Source organism: Molossus molossus, unplaced genomic scaffold (genome assembly GCF_014108415.1).
Source record: "Molossus molossus isolate mMolMol1 unplaced genomic scaffold, mMolMol1.p scaffold_m16_p_14, whole genome shotgun sequence".
Classification (NCBI taxonomy): Eukaryota; Metazoa; Chordata; class Mammalia; order Chiroptera; family Molossidae; genus Molossus; species Molossus molossus.
This window is the reverse complement of record NW_023425349.1, coordinates 35,108,754-35,133,327: the sequence shown is the minus strand read 5'-3', so window position 1 is coordinate 35,133,327 and position 24,574 is coordinate 35,108,754. Positions and strand designations below refer to the sequence as shown.

Sequence of the window (24,574 nt, the reverse complement as noted above, 5' to 3'; positions counted from 1 at the left end):
GCTTTGGGACAAATTGGAATATAAATGGGTAAAAAAAATGCTGATCCCTAGACAGACACGTGGTTCCAAGCCTCTATATCTTTGTTGATGATTATGTTCCCTTTGCTTAGAATGCTCAAGGCTTTCCTACTTCTCCTTCCATTTATGGGCTTGGAAAACTCTAAGGCACATGTATATTAATTAAGCTCTTTAAGTTGCAAAGAACAGAGGCTCACTCAAGTTACCTCAAATAAAGGAGGGAGGTGTATGAAGGGGGAAGGTGTATATGTCGGGGGTTTTCGGTCGCATTATAAATACATAAATAGCCTAGAATTATAACTGGAAAACTATTGGTTCTAAAACCCATTAAGTAGTAATTACTTTCTCTACTTCTCTTAGCAAGAATGTTTCATTCCTTATTTTCATTTCCCAACCAGCCAAGTTTTCCATGGTTTCTGTGAAACACACTTGAGCAGCTCATCATGGCCACTCTGGCCTCTTTCTTTTTTTTTTTATCCTCACCCGAGGACATTTTTCCATTTTTTTTTTTTTTTTTATCCTCACCCAAGGATATTTATCCATTTTTTTTTTGTACAGATAGAGTGGGACGGAGAGAGAGGAAGGAGAGAGAGAGAGAAACATCCACGTGAAGGGACACATCGAGTGGCTGCCACCTGCACGACCAACCAGGGCCGGGGACAAACTGCAACCGAGGTACGTGCCCTTAGCGGGAACCGAACCCGGGTCTCTCCGGACCGCAGGCCGACGCTCTAACCGCTGAACCAAACCGGCCAGGGCCATTTTTCCATTTTTTATTCAGATAGAGTGGGAGGGAGAGAGAGAGAGAGAGACATCGATGTGAAAGGGACACATCGAGTGGCTGCCACCCGCACGACCCAACCAGAGCCAGGGACAAACTGCAACCGAGGTACATGCCCTTAGCGGGAACCGAACCCGGGTCTCTCGGGACCGCAGGCTGACCCTCTAACCGCTGAGCCAAACCAGCCAGGGCACTCTGGCCTCTTTCTATCTCACAAGCATCTCCATCAATATCTCCATCTAACCACTAGTTCTCTCTGTAGTCCCAGTTTATACTTTTGGGGAAGGAATCTGATTGATTCCAGCTCATCCATTTATGCTAGGTTGTATCCAGGAGGAACAAGATCCTATGGCTCTTTTAGCAGCCAAAGCTGTGAACAGGGCAGTTTCCCTTAGAAGGAAGTATGATAGTTCCTTGGCTTCTCCAGTACAAGGTATAACCTGCTTTACTCCAAAGTAACTTTTACATTGTTTCTTTTTTTTATCCACACCCGAGGACATTTTTTCCATTTTTTGTTCAGATGGAGTGGGAGGGAGAGAGAGAGAGAGAAACATCAACGTGAAAGGGACATGTCGAGTGGTTGCCATCCACATGACCCAACCAGGGCCGGGGACAAACTGCAGCCGAGGTACATGCCCTTAGCGGGAACCGAACCCAGGTCTCTCAGGACTGCAGGCCAATGCTCCAACCGCTGAGCCAAACCAGCCAGGGCTCTACATTGTTTCTGACAAATCTGTTTCTCATACGTTGTGCATGAAGGGCCTCAGATTTTTTACAGCCCAATGTCTTCATTCAGGGCTGATATTTACATTACAAAAGGTTCTGTCCATTACACAAGTCTTTACTTTAGGGCTTTTTTGTTGTTGTTTTTTAAATGGCACATTTCTGCAATGATTTTAAAATGCAGCACACTTTATATATAGCTTTTAAAGACCTTGACATGTGGGATTTATATTCTGGCAATGCTGGAGCAATTCATACTGAACTTGCCCTCTCACTGTAAACAACTCTAATCCTGGACACAATGTATGAGGCAACTCTTTTAGGCATTCCTTCCCAACAGTGATTTCTGAAGGAAGGAAAACACCCAACGTGAGTTATGTATTTATCCTTACTTTTTGCCTCAGACAATTTCTTAATTATGGTTCAGGGAGATAGATCTAAAGGAGAGTATGATGATACCAATGAGATAACCTAGATATTAGAATTAGCAGGCAGTGACTTAAAAGCAGCTGTTATAGATCTATTTATTGACTTAAAGAAAATATTCAGTTAATGGATGGGGAATCTAAGCAGAAAAATTGAAACAATGAAAAAATATATATCAGAAACAAAAAATGTGAAGGTGGATCCATTGAAATGGTCCAATCTGAAAAACAGAGAAACAAGACAAAAACAAAAACAAAAATACTTTAATGACCTGTGGGAATATGTCATATATTGTATTGGGGACATGTATATAGTTGGAATCCCAGAAGGAAAGAGAGAAGAGGCACAGAAATATTTGAAGACATAATATCAAAAATATCCTAAATTTGATGGAAAACATATAGTATTATCAGAAGCTCAGTAAGCCCAAGAAGGAGACATACATAGAAAACCACACCGAGGTCTCTCGTAGTCAAAATACTAAAAATGAAAGATAAAAATAAAATTTTGAAAATAGCCAGAGAAAATGGCACATTGCATACAGGGGAATAATGATTTGATTATAGCTGACTTCTCACTGTAAACAAAGGAGGTCAGAAGACAATGGAATGACATATTTAAAGCACTGAAAGAAAATTACTGTCAACCCATAATTTTATGTCCAGCAAAAATACCACTGAACATTTCCGGTCAAGACGGTGACATAGGTAAACACACTACTAGTCTCCTCCCACAACCATATCATACAACTAAACTACAGAAGAACCATCATTCAGAACCACCTAAAATTGAGCTGAATGGAAGTCCTACAACTATGAAATTAAAGAAGAAGCCACAGCGAGACTGGTAGGAGGGGTGGAGGCGCGGACAAACTGATCCCACACCCATGTGTGGCAGATAAAAATCAGGATTCTACCTTGGCTGTGAAGGTCCTACCTGAGGAGTGAGGGGTCCCCATCCCACACTAGGCACCCAGCTCAGGGTTCCAGTGCCAGGAAGAGAAGTCTCCATAACTTCTGGCTGTAAAAACCAGTGGGAACTGAGGCTGAGGGAGGCCGAGGCTACTGGAGCTCCAGACAGTTCCTCATAAAGGGCCTATGCACAGACTTACTTGAACTCGCTCCCTCTGAGCTCCAGCATGGAGGGGAGGCAGCTTGAAAGGCACCAGAGACATAAGGGGAAGAACTGAGCTGTTTGGTTTCGGGACAAAGACTAGAAGGGCAGCTTTCTCTCCGACAGACGTGCTGGTGGAGGCCTTTGTTCCTTTGGTGAGCCCTTCCCCAGGGTGGCAGATGGCCGCCATATCTGGGCCTCTAGCAACCTGGCTCACACTGTTTGCCCTGCCCTGGTGATTCCCTGAGGCTCTGCCCCACCCAACTTTTGGGCCCACCCAAGCTGTTTCCAATGGTTTTACCATAGGATTGGCCTGTCTTGGATCCTGCTTCAGATTTTCCTAAAATCTCTCAAACAAGCAGCATCCGGTCTCAGTGAGCCCCATACTTCTCGTTAAGTGGCCCAAACCTGGCACTAGAAGCAGCCAGCCTTGGTTTACAACTTGGCTTTTCCTGGGTACCTCCAAGCCCAGCACAAGAAGCAGCCATCAGCAGATCACTTTGTCGTTTATGCCGGGTGGTCCCGCATAGAACACAGGCATGGCTAACCTTGCCCCAGAGCCAGCACATCCAGTGGACCGCTTTAGACCACGTCGAAGCACCACCACCCAACCACCTCCACAAGTGACACATTCAATGAGTGGACTCAGTGGGTACCAGAGCTTTGCTGAAGTAAGTCTTGTTCTCTGTGGTGGGCCCCTACATAGCTGATTCTCCAATAGTCAGAGGCCAGTGGTCAGTGTGCACAGCCAGTCCTTGCAGCTGATCAGCCTGAGTAAATCCCTCCCATTCCTGTGCCAACAGCAATCAAGACTCAATTACAACAGAAGGTTGTACAGTCCACACTAGGGGTACACCTTGAGGGCTCAGCTGGGGTGATCAGGGAGGCTGTGCCACTGGATCCTACAGGACAACTACAGTAATAGGTCACCCTACAAAGCCTAGGAGACATAGCAACTCTACCTAATACATGAAAACAAAAACAGGAAAGCAGCCAAAATGAGGAGACAAAGAAACATGTCCCAAATGAAAGACAAGAACAAAATTCCAGGAAAAGAACTAAGCAAAATAGAGATAAGCAGTCATCAGATGCAGAGTTCAAAACATTGGTTATAAGGATGCTCAAGGAACTTAGAACTTCAAGGAACTTAAGGAGAACTCCAAAGAACTTAGTGAGAACATCAACAACATAAAAAAGGACCAATCAGAAATGAAGGATGCACTAACTGAAATAAAGAATAATTTACAGGGAATCAATAGTAGAGTAGGTAAAGCCAAGAAGCAAACCATTGGTTTGGAATATAAGGAAGCAAAAAACACCCAATCAGAATAGCAAAAAGAATCCAAAAAAATGAGGATAGTGTAAGGAGCCTCTGGGGCAACTTCAGGGATGTCAACATTCACATCATGGGGGTAACAGAAGGAGAAGAGAGAGAGCAAGAAATTGAAAACCTATTTGAAAAAAATAATGACAGAACACTTCCCTAACTTGGTGAAGGAAACAGACATACAAGTCCAGGAAGCACAGAGAGTCCCAAACAAGATGAACCTGAAGAGGCCCACACCAAGACACATCATCATCAAAATGTAAAAGGTTAAAGACAAAGAAATAATCTTAAAAGCAGCAACAGAAAAGCAGGTCATTACCTACAAGCTCCCATAGACTGTCAGCTGATTTCTCAAAAGAAACTTTGCAGGCCAGAAAGGAGTGGCAAGATATATTCAAGGTGATGAAAAGCAACAACCTACAACCAAGATTACTCTATCCTGCAAAGCTATCATTTAGAATCGATGGACATATCAAGAGTTTCCCAGACAAGAAAAAACTAAAGGAGTTCATTACCACCAAACCAGTATTATATGAAATGTTGAAGGGTCTTCTTGAAGAATACAAAGAACAAAAATATGAACGATAAAATGGTAACTAATACATATCTATCAACAATTGTATCTAAACAAAATGAGCAAGCAGAACAGAAACAGACTCAGATATAGAGAACTTTTTGTTGCTTGCCATATGGGAGGGCACTGGGGGGATGGGTGAAAAAGATGAAGGAATTAAGAAGTACAAATTGGTTGTTAGACTGATGAACCTCAAACAGAAGGGGGGAAGGGAGGATGGGATGAGATAAACCAAAGAAATTCTGTGCATATATGCATAATCAATGGACACAGACAATAGTGTGGGTAAGGCAGGAGGGGTTGGGATTGGGGAGGAGGGGATCAATGAGGAAAAAGGAGGACATCTGTAATACATTCAATAATAAAGATCAGTTGAAAAAATACCACTAAAAAAGAGGGCAAAATAAATATATTTTCAGGTGAACTAAAACTGAGAGAATTTGTCCTCAGTAGACATTTACTATAAGAATTACTAAAGGAAGTTCTTTAAGCTGAAGGTAAATAATACTTGATGGAAGCTCTATCTATAGGAAGAACCAAAAAATACTGGAAATGGTAAATATGTGGCTAAAGATAAAAGACTAGCTTTTTTCCTTCTGTTAGTTTTCTTAAAAGACATATGACTGCTTAAAGCAAAAATAATACCATTGTAAGGTGGGACTTATACTGTACCTAGAAATAAAATACATGACAACAATAGGGCAAAGGGTGAGGTGGTGGTGGTAAATGTAATTAAGATGTTGTAAGGTGCCTGGTTGGTGTGGCTTAGTTGACTGGGCATTGTTCTGTGCACAGAAAGGTTACCAGTTCGATTTCTGGTCAGGCACTTGCCTGGGTTATGGGCTTGATCCCCGTTAGGGAATATGCAGGAGGTAGCCAATTGATATATCATCCTTACATCTCTCTCTCTCTCTCTCTCTCTCTCTCTCTCTCTCTCTCTCTCTCTCTGTAAAAATCAATTTACAAAACAAGATTAACCCAATTAAGATGGGCAGAGGACAGACATCTCTCCAAACAGGACATACAGATGGCCAAGAGACATATGAAAAAATGCTCAACATCACTAATCATCAGAGAGATGCAAATTAAGACAACTATGAGGTATCACCTCACAACTACCAGAACGGCTGCCATCAACAAATCATCAAACAATAAGTGCTGGCGAGGGTGTGGAGAAAAGGGACTCTAGTACACCGCTGGTGGGAATGCAGATTGGTGCAGCCACTATGGAAAACAATATGGTGTTTCCTCAAAAAATTAAAAATTGAACTGCCATTTTACCCAGTGATTCCACTTCTAGGAATATATTCTAAGAAGCCTGAAACACCAATCAGAAAGAATATATGTACCCCTATGTTCATAGCACCAAGTTTACAATTGCTAAGATCTGGAAACGGTCCAAGTGTCCATCAATAGATGAATGGATAAAAAAATTGTGGTACATAAACAAAATGGAATACTATGCAGCTATAATAAAAAAAGATATTTTATCTTTTGAGACTACATGGAGGGACCTGGAGAGTATTATGCTAAGCAAAATGAGCCAATCAGAGAAATACAAATATCACATAATCTCACTTATTTGTGGAATATAATGAACAAAATAAACTGATGAACAAAATAGACCCAGAGTCATAGAAGTGGGGTTCAGACCGACAAACCTCAGAAGAGGGGGCCAGGGGGTAGGAAGAGATAAACCAAAGAATTTATATGCATAACCAATGGACATAGACAATAATGCTGGGGGGGGGGGGCGGGCAGATCTGGAGGAGGGTGTCAATGGGGGAAAAAGGAGAAACACCTGTAACAAAAATAAATTAATTAATAAAACAAACAACAACAAAAACCCAATCTTAGCCCTGGCTAGTTTGGCTCAGCTGTTAGAGCATCAGCCTGCAGACCAAAGAGTCATGGGTTCAATTTTCAGTCAAGGGCAGGTACCTGGGTTGCAGGTTTGATCCCTGGCCCCGGTTAGGGTTATGTGGGAGGTAACAAATTGTTGTGTCTCTCTCACATTGATGTTTCTCTCTCTCTCTCTCTTCCCCTCCCTCCCTTCCACTCTATCTAAAAATTAATGGAAAAATATCCTAGGGTGAGGATTTTTTTAAAAAGAAAGATATTATAAGGTTATTACATTGTGAAATAGGCAGTGGTATAATATTTATTTATTCTTAGTAGACTATGGTAAGTTTAGGATGCATATTGCAAACCTTAGAGCAACCACTAAAAGGCACAGCTAAAAAGCCAATAGAGAAAATAAAATAAAACACTAAAAAACAAAACAAAACAAAAAAAACCCACCTCAATTAACACAAAAGAAGACAAAGATCAACAGAGGAACAAAAACAGATAGAAAAACAGAAAAAGAAAAACATGGTAAAAACCAATACTTTCAATTAAAAGGCAGAGTTTATCAGGCGAGGAAAGAAGAAAATAAGACTCAATTATATGCTGCCTATAAGAAGTAGAGTTTAAATGTAAAGACATAGAAAGGTTGAAAATAAAAGAGTGGGAAAAATATACCAATGGCAAGCATAAGAAAGCTAGGAAGGCTTCCAGACAAGAAGTATTCCCAAAGAAAAATAAGGATATTTATAATGATAAAGGGTCAATTCAAGAGGAGACAAGTAATCACAAATGTGTATGTGCTTAATAAAACTTCAAGATATCTGAATCAAAAACTAACAGAGCTAAAGGGAGAAATATAAAAATACACAATGATGGTTGGGGATTTTAACACTCCTTTATCAGTAATTGAAAGATACAGAAGATCTGTTAATCAGCTTGACCTACTTAACATTTATAGAACACTACAGCCAAAAAATGTAGAATGAAAATTACACCCAAGAACTACAGAATGTTCATAAAAACAGACCATACACTAGGACATAAAATAAATCTCAATATATTTGAAAAGATTAAAATCTAACAGATTTTAACTTAATTCAAAGATCCTTCCACAAAAGAAAGAATGGCATGCTAGAAATAGTTTGACCAAAATAGAATAAAAATAAAAGTAAATAGCAATATGTTTTAAGTCCCCAAATATTTGGAAATTAAAGAACATAATTCTAAATAATACTTGTCAAAAAAAAAGCACAAGGGCCCGGCCGGTGTGGCTCAGGGATTGAGTGTCAACCAATGCACCAAGAGGTCGCCAGTTCGGTTTCGGGTCAGGGCACATGCCCAGGTTGTGGGCCAAATCCCCAGTGGGGGGCATGCAGGAGGCAGCCAATAGATGTTCTCTCTCTCTCTCCCTCTCCCATCCTCTCTCTCTAAAATCAATAAAGAAAAAAAAACACTTTAAGAAAAAAAAAGGGAGCCCTGGCCTGTATGACTCAATGGTTAGAGCGTTGCCCGCGCACCGAAGTGTTGCAAATTTGATTCCTGGTCAAGTGCATTTATCTGGGTTGCAGGTTCCATCCCCGTCCCTGGTCGGGGCATGTGTGGGCAGCAACCAATTTATTTCTCTCTCTCTCTCTCTCTCCCCCTCCTCACACCCCTCCATTCTCAAAAAGCAGTGAAAAAAAATATCCTCGGATGAGGATTAACAAACAAAAAAAGCACAAGGGAAACTAGAAAACATTTTTAATTAAATAGTAATGAATATATATCACAAATTGTGGGGAGCTCTCTCTCATCGATGTTTATATCTCTCTCTTCCTGTCCTTTCCTCTCTCAAATCAATAAAGAAAAGGTATTTTAAAAAAATTTTAAAATAATAATAAATAAATAAAAATCAATGGAAAAAATATCCTCGTGTGAGAATTAACAAAGATAAAAATCAAAAAGAAATAAACAGCCTGGCCAGGGTGGCTCAGTGGATTGAGCATTGTCCCGTGGACTGAGAGGTCCTGGTTCAATTCCTGGTCAAGGCACATGCCTGGGTTTTGGGCTTGATCCCTAGTAGGGGGCATGCAGGAGGCAGCCGATCAATGTTTCTCTCTCTCATTGATGTTTCTATCGCTCCCTTCCCCTCTCTCTAAAAAAAAAAAAAAATCAATAAAAACATATTTTAAAAATAAATAAATGAATGAATAAATAAACAAAGAAGTTGAATACATAATTTAAAACCTTCCCACAAAGAAACTTCAGGCCCAAATGGTTTTATTATATCAAATATGTAAGAAATAAATAGCACCAATCTTACACGTCTTGCAGAAAGTGGAAGAGAACTAAACAAGACCCAACTCATTTGATGATGTCAAAATCAAAGCTATTACTCTATAATAAAAGAAAATGATAGGCTAATATTCCTCATGAACAGAGATGCAAAACGTCCGACAAAATTTAGCAAATCTTTTCCAGCAATATATAAAAAGAATAATATATCAGTCCAAGTGGGGTTTATTCGAATAACTCAAAGTTAGTTCAACATTAAAAAAATCAATCAAGCCCTCACCGGTTTGGCTCAGCAGTTAGAGCGTCGGCCTGTGGACCAGAGAGACTCAGGTTTGGTTCCCACTAAGGGCACGTACCTCGGTTGCAGTTTGTCCCCGGCCCTGGTTGGGGTTGTGTGGGTGGCAACCCAGTCAATGTGTCTCTCTCACGTCGTCGTTTCTCTCTCTCTCTTCCTCCCTCTCTCCCTTCCTCCCTCTCTCCCTTCTGCTCTATCTGAAGATAAATGCGAAAATGTTCTCGGTTGAGGATTAAAAAAACAAAATCAAACAAGGTACTTCTTTTTTTTTTTTTTTTATTTATTTATTTTTATCCTCACCCGAGGACATTTTTCCATTTTTTGTTCAGGTAGAGTGGGAGGGAGAGAGAGGAACAGAGAGAGAGAGAAACATCGATGTGAAAGGGACACATCGAGTGGCTGCCACCCGCACAACCGACCAGGGCCGGGGACAAACTGCAACCGAGGTACGCGCCCTTAGCGGGAACCGAACTCGGGTCTCTCAGGACCGCAGGCCGACACTCTAACCGCTGAGCCAAACCGGCCAGGGCAAACAAGGTACTTCTTCATATTAACAGAAAAGAGGAGAAAAATCATATGATATCTGAATAGATTCAGGAAAAAAATTTGACAAAATTTAACATCAATCCACAAAATATTAGTATAAGAGTCAAATAAGATGATATACTTGCAAATGTTTAGTAAACTGAAAGATGCTATATAAATGCAAGGTAGCCCTGGCCGGTTTGGCTCAGCGGTTAGAGCGTCGGCCTGCGGTCCAGAGAGACCCGGGTTCAGTTCCTGCTAAGGGCACATATCTCAGTTGCAGTTTGTCCCCAGCCCTGGTTAGGTCCTCGGGCTGAGGATAATAAATAAATAAATAAATAAATAAATAAATAAATAAATAAATGCAAGGTATTTTTATTGTCACCCCCCCCTGCTGTGACACCCTCAGATTTATAGGCCCCTTTTCAATAAGGGCTTCTTGGGACATGGACAACACACTTTTCTTTTTTTCTCTGAGTCAGCAGAAATATCTTTATTAAAATCAACAAAGATATATAGTTAATAGTAGAAATAAGTATTAATAACTTCTGCATTGCTGGATATATATGTATTTGTCCAAGAATTACTTTACACTCATCTGATGTCTTCCCATTTTGGACCATCAAAACAATTTGTGGCTGAGTTCACTCAATAGTCACTACATTTCCCAGGCTCTGCTTCACTAAGATGTGGTTCTATGGGTGAGTTCTTCCTAGTGGAATGTTAGAAGAAATGACGTCTGCAACTTCCAGGCCTGGCTCATAAAAACCTCCAACAAGCAGTCATCCATGCTCTGTCTCCTTCTTTCAGCTTGATGAAGGTCAGGATAGCAGCTTTCAAAGTGAGGGATTAAGATAGAGTCAGAGAGAAAAAGCCCAGGTCCCAGAATTACCACTGGGAGAACTGCCTGCCAATAAGGAACACACATTTTGGTTTTTACATGGACTGGTTTTAGAGTCAATTTACATTTGGGCATTAAAAAAAACTTTATTGAATTTATTGGGGTGATATTGATTAATAAAATTATACAGGTTTCAGGTGTACAGAACTATAATACACCTTTTATATACTGTATTGTGTGTTTACCACCCCAAGTCAAGTCTCCCTCATCACCACTTATCTCCCCTTTACCCTCTTCTACCTTCCCCCATTCTCCATTTCCCTCTGGTAATCACCATACTGTTGTCTTTGTCTATGAGTAATTTTTTTTTCTTTGCTTAATCCCTTCACCTTTTTCACCCAGCCACCCAACTCCTCCTCCCATCTGACAGCTGTCATTTGGTTCTCTATATCTATGGGTCTGTTTCTATTTTGCTTGTTAGTATATTTTGTTCATTAGATTCCACATATAAGTTAAATCATATGGTACTTATATTTCTCTGACTGGCTTATTTCACTTAGCATAATACTTTCCAGGTCCATCCATGCTGTTGCAAATGGTAAGATTTCCTTTTTTTTTTTTTTTTTTTTACAGCTGAGTAGTATTCCATTATGTAGATATACCACAGCTTTTTTATCCACTCATCTATTGATGGGCACTTGGGCTGCTTCCAAATCTTGGCTATTGTAAATAATGCTGCAGTGAACATAGAGGTGCATATATTATTTTGAATCAGTGTTTTTGGTTTCTTCAGATATATTCCCAGAAGTGGAATTGCTGGGTCGTAAGGCAGTTCCATTTTAAATTTTTTGAGGTAACTTTGTACTGCTTTCCACAGAAGCTGTACCAATCTGCATTCCCACCAACAGTGCACAAGTGTTCCTTGTTCTTCACATCCTCGCCAATACTTGTTTGTTGATTTATTGATGATAGCCATTTCAACAGGCATACACACATATTCATTTTTTTTTTTTATTCTCATCCGAGGACATTTTGTTTTGCATTTATCTTCAGATAGAGCGGGAGGGAAAGAGAGGGGAAGAGAGAGAGAAACATCGACGTGAGAGAGACACAACGACTGGTTGCCACCCACACAACCCCAACCGGAACCGGGTACAAACCGCAACCAAGGTACATGCCCCTAGCAGGAACCGAACCCGGACTCTCTGGTCCATGGGCCAAAGTTCTAACCATTGAGCAAAACCGGCCAGGGCCACACACATATTCTTAAAGTAAGCAGATGGGTCATCAATTCCTGTCACTTAAAAAAAAAATTAACAATAGCCCTGGCCAGTTTGGCTCAGCAATTGGAGCATCAGCCTGTGGACCGAGGGGTCTCGAGTTTGATTTCTGGTCAAGGACATGTACCGAGGTTGCGGGTTTGATCCCTCACCCTGGTGGGGGTCATGCGGGAGGCAACCAAATCGGTGTGTGTGTCTCTCGCATTGATGTTTTTTCTCCCTCTCTCCCTGCCACTCTGTCTAGAAGGTCATGGAAAAATATCCTCTGGTGAGGATTAAAAAAAAAAATTAACAATACATTTTGGAGAGCTTTCCATAACAATACATAAAAGTTTATATCATTCTTTAAAAAAAATATGTATAATAGCACTGGCCAGGTGGCTCAGTTGGTTGGAGCTTGGTCCTGTACACCAAAAATGTTGTGGGTTCCATTCCTGGTCAGGGCACATAGCTAGGTTGCAGGTTTGATCCCTGATCAGGGAGTGTATGGGAGGCAACCAATAGATGTTTCTGTCTCACATCAATGTTTCTCTCTCTTCCTCCCTCCTTTCTCTCTCTCTCCCTTCCTCTCTCTCTAAAATCAATCAATAATAACATATCCTTGGGTGAGGATAAAAAATATTTAAAAATATGTATACTATCCCATTCTATACCATAATTTATTTAACTAGACTTCTATTGATAAAAGCTGGGTTTTTACATTTTAAAAATAATACAAATAATGTTGCAGTGAGCAATTATGAACATACATCTTATGCATGTGTGAATATTTCTAGAGGAAAATTCAAGAAGGTGGAATTACTGAGTTGAGGGGTATCTGCATTTAAAAGCTGGGTAGATATTCAAATAACCCTGTGAAAAGTTTTCGTCAGGTGCCACTCCCAAAATAGTATATGATAGTGCCTGTTACCCTTTATCAAGTGCTTCAAAATTTAGTAATCTCTTTCAACTACACTTATTGAGTGCCTTCTGTGTTCTTTAGACACTGCACTAGGCTCAGAAATTTGAAATGCAGTCTGTGTAGTTAGAGGAATATTTGTTGGTGAATTACTGCTCCTTTGGGACTAAGAACTTTACCCTTTTAGAAGCAGGAAACTGCAAGCTGGTGAGGTATTTAGTTTCAATTCAGCTTAATGGAAACCTGGTAGTGAGTTTCAAAATAAGGACCAAGACAACTGAAATGGTAAATGAAGTCTCCTGGGCCCCAGGCAAGAGGTTGCTGCATCTGTGGGTTTGCATGCTTCAAAGAGCTCCTCTTTCCAAGAACAATCATGTTTCAGCATTGAACTCTTCATTGGAGATGTGAGCTGTTGAAGGGTAGAGTTATCCCTATTGCAGTTGCTTCTTAATAGGCAAAGGGCTACACAGATCCTGTGTGGCTGAGGGCACAGCAGGGTCTAAAATGGGAATATAATGCTGCCAACTATTATGTATTGGACACAAACTCTGGCCAGCCACCACTCTGTGAACTTTATGTGCATCGACTCATTTAATTCTTCTAACAAGCCTATGGTTGTTTGAGAAGATGTCATTATGATGTCCATTTTAAAAGTAAGAATACTGAGGTTCAAGGGAGACAAGTAACTTGCCTAGAGTCATAGAACTAGCAGAGTGGGGACTCAAACCCAGGTAACGTTGACTTAAAAGCCCACATTTAGGTTTCATGGGTACATCTGATCACATACTTTAAAAAATATAAAGCTGGCCGGTTTGGCTCAGTGGTTGGAGCATCGGCCTGTGGACCAGAGAGTCTCAGGTTCGGTTCCCGCGGGGGCACTTACATGATTATAAACAGCTTAAGAATTTTTCATCCTCTTACCCCTAAAATATTCTCAGGGACAAATGGGTTGCTTATATTATTCTATGAGTCAGTTCTAAGTGCAGGTAAATAAATGCCCAATAGGTGGCAATAATAATCACCTGTTACAGTGGCCAGAATTTTTATTTTCATAGCACCCTCCCAAAAGCTGTAGGAAGAAGAGTCGGAGATGAGGTAGATGCTGTGTTAAGGAGCTTGGGATTCATGTCATGTCTGAGGGGAGCTTTTGGAGGCTTTAAATCAGGAGAATGACATGATTAGATTTGTTTTAGAAAGATCACTTCTGGATACTGATTAGTTTGGTTTCAATTCCTAGTTATGATTGGGTCAGTTTCTGATATCTCTATGCCTTAGTTTCCTCATCTGTAAAATATGAATAATGATAGCTCCTACCCTATAGGATGTTTTTGAAGATTAAATGAGATAATTTAAAAAGATAAATTAGCCCAGCTGGTGTGGCTCAGTGGTTGAGCATCGACCCATGCACTAAGAGGTCACCAGTTCGATGCCCAGTCAGGGCACATGCCCAGGTTGTGGGCCCAGTCCCCAGTGCGGGGCATGTAAGAGGCAGCTGATCGATGTTCTTTCTCATGGATGTTTCTATCTCTCTCTCCCTCTCCTTTCTATCTCTCTCTCCCTCTCCTTTCTATCTCTCTCTCTCTCCTTTCTTTTCTCTCTAAAAATCAATAAAGTAAAAAAAAATTTAATAAAAATAAATAAATAAATAAATAAAAAGATAAATTACTCAGTAAGTGAATGGCCCAGAATAAGTACTCAATAGTTGAAAATGATAATAATGATGTAATTATTAGAACAGAGAGAAATAAAAGTCAGGGAGATCAAATGTAGTTAGGCAAGCGATAGTAAGGGTCTGAATTAAGAGGGGTATAACTGGAGAGGATAGTTAGGAAAGATATTAAAGAGAATTGTTAGACTTTGAAATATACTAATGGGAGAGTGAGGAAAAGGCAGGTCTCTTTGATGGCTCCCAATTTCCAGCCTGGGTGACTAAATGGACGGTGGTGCACTGAGTGATATAGGAAATGCTAGAAAAAAATGGAAGTTTGGTGTGGAAAAAGAATATAATGATTAGGGTTGATAAAGAACATAATGAGGTCAGTGTTTAAGATGTTGAGTTTGAGTACTCTGTCATCAATTTAAATACAAGATTCTGTGAAGTCCAAGCTATAGAAATAGATTTGAGTTTCATCACATGGAAGAAGATGAAACTATGGGTGGGAATATGCTACATACTCCCCAAGAGAGGAGTACATAGAATAAGAAGACTGTGGGGTCAAGTATATATTCCTGGGGGGGTCAAGGATGTTGAGAGGAACTATTGGAGAGGTTAGTGATGGAAATAAAGTTGGAGAAGGAGTTTAAAGAAGGAGCAAGGGAGCCCTCAGCAATGTCAGGTCCTATAAGAGAACTGAGGAGTGACCTCTAGGCAGCTGTGTTGTTACCAGTTGCTGCTCTTAGAATGCTCACACTAAAATCTGTAACAAGAATAGAAAAATGTTCTACTATGAAGGAATTCAGGCTAGGACATCTGTTATCCCATTGATTATCTGGGTTAATTGGACTGCCATGGTGGTCAGGGAGGCGGGGGTGATTCCTTTTCCTGTATCACTCGTGGCCAAATAGAATGACCTCTTCAAGAGTAGAGGACCTTCTTTGGTTAATGGTATAAGAATGGTGGACCTCCTTTGCTGGAATCTCCAAGCTGCCCCTATACATAATACTGTAGTATTATGTTCCTTTTTGTAGTACTGTCCCCGTTTGCAGACCAAAACCCAGAGACAACAGAGTGTCCATTTGACCAGTTCTTGTGGTGGTGATGGAAGATGGGGCAGAGTTTTGCTCAAAGTGAGGGAAAGAAGAGTAGAGGGAGGTCAGAGAAAGGTGATAATATGTCAGGGTTAGATGAAGGACTAGCAGAGGCTAGTTGGGTAGGGTTTTGTTAGACAAAGACGGTGGGAGCAGGGAGGGTGAAGGAGAAGATGATGTTCCTGGGGAGGAGGAATGGTAAAAGCAAAAGTGTAAAGGTGGGAAATCACAGGCCAAGCTCAGGAAATGTGAGTAGCCTCACTGGACTGCATCTCAAAGTCCTAGCACATGAAGGGTGGGAGAGCAGACTGGAATAGAGACTTGCAGCCAGATGGTAGAGTTCTGAGGGCCAGGGCAGGGAGTTTGGGCTCTTTTTTCCTGTGGTTTGATGGCTTCTGGGAGGAATCATTAAAAGCGTTTCAGGAATTCTGGCTTGTCTGTGTCAGGCTTCTCCTTCTGGAAGACCAAGGGCCCAAAGTGGCAGCCTGACATTCAATCTCCTTTGCCATGGTTGGGAAGTCAGGGTTGTAGCTGATTTCACTGGCCTGTTTTGCATTTATTATAGTGTGGCTTTTATAGTGTGTTAATTGAAATATTTCCAACTGCCAAAAACAATTACACTCAAATTGCCTTGTCCGTTTTTTTATTGCCAGATAAATGTTTTACAGACATATTTATGGGGGCAGTGGTAACTGGATCTTGTTTTCTATTTAAGGCTGGCAGTTTTGTTTGGGATTGGCCCTGATGTGGGCCAGAAAGCTATTGGGCATTGTGGCGTTTCCATCTCGTTACCTTAGGGATCAGAGGCCCCTCAAAGGAAAGCAGCTTTCTGGTTCATGCAGCTTAGTCTCAGAGAAGGGTTCCCATCACTGGAAACCTTGGCAACGTGGCAGAAATCTGAATCCTGCTGCCTGTCCTACTAGCAACAATCCCAGATCAAGCTGAGACATACTCTGTTCTTCCCCTGGAGTCTCTCTTCTCCTCTCTACCACCAAAACCTCTCCCAGAGACCCTATCACATAAGGGCTGTAAGAGCTCATCTAGTCCAACTCCCACACTTTGCATTTGGGAAACTGAGCCCCAGAGACTTCACCAAGATCACACAGGTTGTCAGCGAGAGCTGACACCAACATGTGTCCTTTGTCTTCTCTGCTGCCTTGTCCTAGGCTGCGGAGCCCTAGGCTGGCTTTTTCCAAGAGCTCCTCCCTCACATTTTCAGCCTTCACTGATCTCCCTCTTGATCCATCATCTGAAACACCTATTGTTCTGTATAGCTACTGTAGGGTTTTTGTTTGTTTGTGGAACATATTACTGTCTCTGCCACTGTTCTCCTCTTGACTTTGTACATGCTGTGCTCTTCAGAAAAGCCCTTCTGAAAAACATTTTCTCCATCTGGACACCCCTACTTGTTCTCTGATACCCAGCTAAGAAATTGCCATCTCTGGAAGCCCTTCTTATACACCTCAGGGTGCGTAGGTGCCTCCATGCATTCCTACAGCACCCTGTGCATACATATCTCTATTGCTGGCACAGAGCAGGCTTTCTTTTTTTTTTTTTTTATCCTCACCTGAGGATATTTTTCCATTTTTTGTACAGATAGAGTGGGAGGGAGAGAGAGGAAGGGAGAGAGAGAGAGAAACATCGACGTGAAGGGACACATCGAGTAGCTGCCACCCACACGACCAACCAGGGCCGGGGACAAACTGCAACCGAAGTACGTGCCCTTAGCGGGAACCGAACCCGGGTCTCTCCGGACGGCAGGCCGATGCTCTAACCGCTGAGCCAAACCGGCCAGGGCCAGAGCAGGCTTTCAAAGGAACATATGCTGAGTGAGTGAGTAAGTAAATGATGAGCACTGATCATACTCTTCTGTCCTCCATGGACCCTAAGCAAACTGGGACAGGTACATTATCTCTCTTTGTCTTCGTCCCACTGCTTAGGTTAGTGTCTGACACATAAATAGATGCTCAACAAATGTTTATCAAGTTGTAGAAGAAATTGCATAAGCATTGCACAGATGTACTCAGAGGGAGAGAAGAAGGGGGAAAACAAAATCTCCCACTTCTAAAAACCAAAATTCTAAATGCATGAAGAATTTAATGTTCAAAAGCTTAAAAATAATACAAAAAAAAATCTTTTCAGGATTTTATAAAAGTTTGATAAATTTTTAATTTTTTTTTTTTATCCTCACCCGAGGACATTTTTGCATTTATCTTTAGATAGAGCGAGAGGGAGAGAGGAAGAGAGAGAAACATCGATGTGTCTCAGACACATTGAGTGGTTGCCACCCACACAACCCCAACCGGGGCCAGGGACAAACTGCAACGGAAGTACATGCCCTTAGCGGGAACCAAACCAGGGCCTCTCTGGTCTGCGGGCCAACACTCTCACCACTGAGCCAAACCGGCCAGGGCGATAAAAATTTTTAAATGTTTACAATGCTTAGAGAAATAAATAACTTTTATTTTGAAAAGGAAAAATATGAAACAAGAGCAAACACAAATAAAACAAGAGCTGATTGATATGCAAAAAAATGTTTATCAAGTTTAATTGAGTATGCTGATCTTGGGAACATAAAAATTGAGCATGTTAAAACTGGAAGGTCATTATATTCAATCCCATGTATTTTACCAATGAAAAACTTTGGCCCAGAGAGGAAAAACATTTTTTCTAGGGTCATGATTACTAATGGGTTTGATGGCATTCATTCATTTATCCAACTATTTTTGAACACCTATTATATTATGAGACAGCAGTGTATAAAACAAAGTACCTGCTTGTAAAGAACTTACATTCATCCTAAACAAGTGTTTAGGAATATAATCTGCTCTTAAAATCCCCTTAATGTCTAGTACAGAGCTGAGCACTTAAAATAGGCTTTTAAAAAAGGTTTGTTGAACTAGTTATAAATAAGACATGCCCAGGGCTAAGGTACTTGGTTGCTCTCCATAGGCCAGTCCCACTGATGGTGGAATGGGGTTGCCTCAAATACAGGACTTCCTTGGCTGGGCTAAGAAACACATGTTGCCACTGAGAGGTCTATTTTTGAGACTTGGAAAAGCTCAATGTCCCTTCTCTGCAAGGTCCTTGGGCAGAAGCCTCCCTGTAATACTATCCTTGATATCCCCATGGAGATTTGCTTATGACTTACCTTCTGTTTTCATTCTTTCAGAGCATCACTGCGGGCAGAGGAGCCAGGAAGAGAGTAAGTGCTAAAACCACCACAATCTCTCAACCAAAAGCTAATAGCACTTTTTCTCTTGAAAGTATTATTTATTTATTTTTAAGAAAATTCAAATGAGCTAAAAGAACATTAAAATCACCCTTAAACCTACCACCCCCAGAAACCTCTTGGTTAATATGTGATATTGTATCCTCCAAGATATTTCCATGCATATATCAAAATTATGTGTATTGCCCTGGCCGGTTTGGCTCAGCGGTTAGAGCGTCAGCCTGCGGTCCAGAGAGACCCAGGTTCGGTTTCCACTAAGGGCACGTACCTCAATTGCAGTTTGTCCCCGGCCCTGGTTGGGTCGTGTGGGTGACAACCACTCGATGTGTCCCTTTCGCGTCGATGTTTCTCTTTCTCGCTCTCTCCCTCCCACTCTATCATAACAAAAAAATGGAAAAACTGTCCTCGGGTGAGGATAAAAAAAAAATTACGTATATTTATTTTTAGATAGAATTTCAAACTGTACATATTATTTTTTCCCCGCTTTTTTTTTTATCCTCACCCAAGGACATTTTTCGATATTTTGTTCAGATAGAGTGGGAGGGGGAGAGAGAGAGAGAGAGAGAGAGAGAGAGAGAGAGAGAGAGAGAGAAACATCGATGTGAAAGGGACACAAACTGCAACCGAGGTACGTGCCCTTAGCGGGAACCGAACCCGGGTCTCTCCAGACCACAGGCCAACGCTCTAACCGCTGAGCCAAACCGGCCAGGGCTCCCCTCTCTTTTTTTTTAAATCCTCACCTGAGGATACTTTTTCAAATATCTTCAGATAGAATGGGAGGGGGAGAGAGAGAGAGACAAAGAGAGAAAGAAATATTGATGTGAGAGAGACACAGCGACTGGTTGCCTCCTGCATGACTCTGACCAGGGCCAGGGACGAACCACAACCGAGGTAAATGCCCTTGACCAGAATTGAACACACGACTCTTTGATCCACAGGCCGATGCTCTAAACGCTGAGCCAAACCGGCCAGGGCTGTAGGTATTATTTTATAATCTGCTTTTTACATGATATATTTAGAGTGCTTTTCATTACCAATAAATGTACTTTTATAGCATCATTTAAAATTACTGCCTAGTATTTTACCATATAGTCCTTAAAGCCATTGTTGGACGTTTAGATGGTTTCTCTTTTCCACTATTACAATCAATTCTCCAACAAACATGCATGCATTTAAATCTTTGGGTATATCTTTGGTTGTTTCTTTAATATAAATTTCTATACATATAAATCTGAGTCAAAGAGTATAAACACTTATTAGGCTTTTAATAAATATTTCCAAATTGCTCTTTAGAAAAGCAGTGCTAATTTATGGGTGCTCATTTTCCCACAACCTCACCAACACTGGATATTAGTTTTGTTTTGTTGGTTTTCTTTTTCTTTTTTTGGTGGTGGGGTTTTTTGTTTTTGTTTTAAGTTTCACCAGTTTTATAGTGAAAAACTGCATTGTGTTAATTTGTACACTTTTAATTGCTTGTGACAGTGAATATTTTTTACTATGTCATGGGCTACGTTGGCAAGGTGTTTAACTGTCTGTCAGGGAAAGGTAAAACTCCTAGTCCTTGATTTTTTTTGCTCCAAGGATCTGATGAGGCTTAAAGTTACCAAGTACTGAGAGTATTGCTGTAAGATTAAACTTAAGGTGGCAAATTGGAAGGTAAAATATGAGTTAAAGTTGAAGTAGCTTAAAGAACAGCAAGGTGGCCTTCTGTAGTGCATAAAGCTCTGTGTTTGGCAGCTGATCCTGGCTGTCAGCTTCCGGGCTGGGTGGGAGGCAGTAGAGAGAACTTCTGGTACACTACTGGGGCCAAGGGCCCACCACAATGTTCCAGCTAAGTCCTGACCCCCAGGGCTGATGTGGCCATGATCTTTCAGGCAATGAAAACTCTGGCCTGAGCAGTTCCTTTGGACTCTTTCATGAGTAGGTTTTTGTATATTTTGTATTCTATGTATCAGGGCAGAGCTTGGCTTCGAGGTATCTGAATGAAAGGGCTTTCTGCAGCATGCTCACTTGTCCAAGCAGATCAGGCATTTCTGGTCCTCACATGAGATTTTTTTCCAGGATGAAGATTCAGGGACCGATGTGGGAGAAGGGACAGATGAATGGGTCCAGTCCAAAGCCACAGTCAGACCCCCTGACCAGCTGGATTTGACTGATGCAGTGAGTTAGCAGCATCCTACTCTTGTTCTCTCCAACTCCTCCAGCTTCAGAGTGTGTTCCTCCACAGTACTGATTAGGAGCCTGCACAGAACCTGGGTGTGAGATATCTGCTGACACCCAGCAGGGTCCTCCCAAGCCTCAGAGGAGGATGGAGGCCCTCTGTGTATGACCCTCTTGGTATTTCTTTTCCTTAGGAGCTAAAGGAGGAGTTTACCCGAATTCTGACTGCCAACAACCCTCATGCACCCCAGAACATTGTCAGGTACAGCTTTAAAGTAAGTAAGTCATCCCCTCTGGGGCAGGCACCTCAGGAGCTCCTTGGTTGGCAATGACTTGCTGAGTTGCAAAAGCCTCTCAGCTATTAGAGAGATTACCTTTAAACCAAGGTCTTTGGCTGGAACACTGAGATTTTACATGGCGTTTTCCAGAGATTTTTGAAATTTCTTTATGAATTTCCCTTGCATTCTTGCTAATTGCATTGTCTTAAGTGCCCTGCAGAGCCACTCTTTTCAAGAATCCTGAAGTCAATCATTTGGTTAGAAAAATAGTTTTCCAATGTTTGTAACACATTTTCCACTAACGTCAACTATTGGGCCTTTGAAAGCTGGGTTATCCTCCAGCCAGACACCTGGGTGGAGTACAAACTCCCCTCTGGACAAGGAGCTGGTCTTTTTCCCAACATTCCTGCCTGGGAGAAAGCCCCAGTTGGCTCTGTTTCCAGTGTCTCTTAAAATCACATTCAGGCAGGCAGGTGACTCCATCAGGGACTTCTCTTGGTACATGTGGTATGGACATGTTCTCTCTCAGTAGACACGTATGTGGCACATCTTTAAGGAGGACAACACTGTTTTCAGCCATAGCAAAATCAGCTCTTATGAGTATTGACTGAAGAAAGCTCTCAAGTACAATCCGAGCTAAGGTGGAAGTGTTGGGTATGTTTTGTGTGTTTTTTTTATCCTCACCCGAGGACATTTTTCAATATTTTGTTCAGATAGAATGGGAGGGGGAGAGAGAGAGAGAAACATCAACGTGAAAGGGACACATCGAGTGGTTGCCATCCGCATGACCCAACCAGGGCTGGGGACAAACTGCAACCAAGGTACACACCCTTAGTGGGAACCGAACCCGGGTCTCTCTGGACCGCAGGCTGACGCTCTAACCGCTGAGCCAAACCTGCCAGGGCTATGTTTTTTATTTTACTATGTTAAGATCCATTTGTTACATGCTTACTGTGTAATAGTGACAGGTCTTATATTAGACCTTTTACATATGATATCTCAAATAATCCTCAGGTTTCTTTGATATAGGAACTATTTTTATCTTTATTTTATGGAAACTGAGGCTCAACTAGATAAAACAAATTATAAAAGTCACACAACCAGGATTCAAAGCAAGATTTGAACAAGTTTGCTGACTCCAAAGCAACATTACACTTCTTTTTAAGACATATATAATTATTTTGAATATATAATGGAAGCACATGGTACAAATTTCAAAAGAGTCAAAAGTATAATGAAAATTAGACTTTGCCCAACCTTGTCCCTTTCCCTGGAGATCACCACTATTAATAGTTTCTTTCTTTAAAAAATAAAACAAAACACAACAGTTTTATTGAGATATAATTCATATACCACACAATCACCCATTTAAAGTATACGAGTCAGCTCTGGCTGGTGTGGCTCAGGTGACTGGGCATCGTCCCGTGCACCAAAAGGTCACTGGTTCAATTCCCAGTCAGGGCCCTGGTTGTGGGCTGGACTCCCAGTCAAGGTGCATTCAGAAGGTAGCTGATGGACTTTTCTCTTGCACATCCATGTTTCTCTCTCTCTCCCTCTGTCTTCCCTCTCTCTCTAAAAATCAATAAAAATACATTATAAAAAATAAATAAAGTATATAACTCAATGGATTTTAGGATATTTACAGATTGTGCAACTATCACTGCAATTAATTTTAGAACATTTTTATTTCCCTCAGAAGAAACCCTGTACCTCTTAGGTGTCACTCCTCAGTCCTCCATCCCTTCCAGCCTTAGGAACCACTAATACATTTTCATCTCTATACATTTGTCTATTTTGAACATTTTATATAAAAGCAATCATACAATATATGGTCTTTTGTGACTGCCTTCTTTCACTTAGCATGTTTTCAGGATATATCCATGTTGTAACATGTATCCTTTCTTCATTTCTTTTTTATTGTCAAATATTTCATTGTATAAATATGCCATATTTTATCAGTTCATAAGTTAATGGACATTTGGATTGTTTCTGCCCTTTGGCTATCATGAACAATGCAGCTATGAACAATTGTGAACAAGTTTTGGTGAAGTTTTGTGAACATACTGCTTCTTATTTCAGATTGAGTAGTCAACCCCTCCACAAAAAAGTCAGAACAAATACAGATATATTTCCTGAAAGGTTCCTCTCCTAAGCTGTGCTAATGGCCTTTCTTGGGCAGCCCATAAAGGGGCAGAGGGGCAGAAGGAATCTGCCTTGCCCTCCCTGATCTTATGCTGGAGTGTGGTGCACTCTATGGGCTCCTTCCTGTCCTTCTGACATGTGAAAGAGGGTCTTTCTAGGATTCAGTGTGTTGGCCTGGGAGGCATGCCACACAGAGAGGATTAGCACTGCCTTGTGGGTATCAGTGCACTCCTCTTGCTCTCTGGGAAGCCTACTTATTAGAAAATATTCCTTTGAGTCAACTGCCAGCTGGGTAGCCCCAGGCTCCCAGGTAGGCTCACCTTACCAACCTTCTAACAGCCCCCCAAACCCACCTGGCACCCTCCACAGAACTGGTCTGCATCTCATTGGTCCTTCACTGTGATTCAATAGCTTTAGGTCTCCAAAGCTACTACTTTTTCTTTTATAAATAATGTTTTTATTGATTTTTTTTTTTTAGAGAGAGAAAGGAAGGAAGAGAGATATAGAAACATTGATGTGAGAGAGATAAATCAATTGGCTGCCTCCTGCACAACCCCTACTGGGGATCAAGCCCAACCAGGAATCAAACCAGCCTTCCAGTGCACGGAATGATGCCCAACCAACTGAGCCACACTGACCAGGGCTGTAGTGACTTTTTAAAAAAATATGTTTTTATTGCCCTGGCCAATTTTCTGAGTGTTAGAGCGTCGGCCTGTGGTCCTGAGAGACCCGGGTTCGGTTCCCACTAAGGGCACGTACCTTGGTTGCAATTTGTCCCCGGCCCTGGTTGGGGTCATGTGGGTGGCAACCAGTTGATGCGTCTCTCTCATGTAGATATTCCTCTCTTTCTTCCTCCCTTTCTCTCTCCCGGTCTATCTGAAGATAAATGCAAAAAAGTCCTTGGGTAAAGATTAAAAATAAATAAAATATGTTTTTATTGATTTTTTTTTAGAGAGAGGAAGAAAGAGATAGAAACATTGATGTGAGAGAGAAACATTGATTGGCTGCCTCCTGCATGCCCCCACTGGGGATCAAGCATGCAACTTGGGCATGTGTGCTGACCGGGAATTGAACCGGGACCTCTCAGTCCA

The 24,574-nt window shown here is 41.4% G+C and overlaps 1 protein-coding gene across 1 annotated transcript in view; it reads left to right on the top strand.

The window, feature by feature from the left end:
* Positions 1-24,574, top strand: part of DNAI1 (dynein axonemal intermediate chain 1) — a 62,662-nt gene that overhangs the window by 6,258 nt on the left and 31,830 nt on the right. Inside the window, exons 2-4 of the mRNA XM_036261372.1 lie at positions 18,844-18,876; positions 20,965-21,063; positions 21,258-21,338. Of these exons, the coding sequence (XP_036117265.1) occupies positions 18,844-18,876; positions 20,965-21,063; positions 21,258-21,338 (213 nt within the window). The remainder of the gene's footprint in view (positions 1-18,843; positions 18,877-20,964; positions 21,064-21,257; positions 21,339-24,574) is intronic.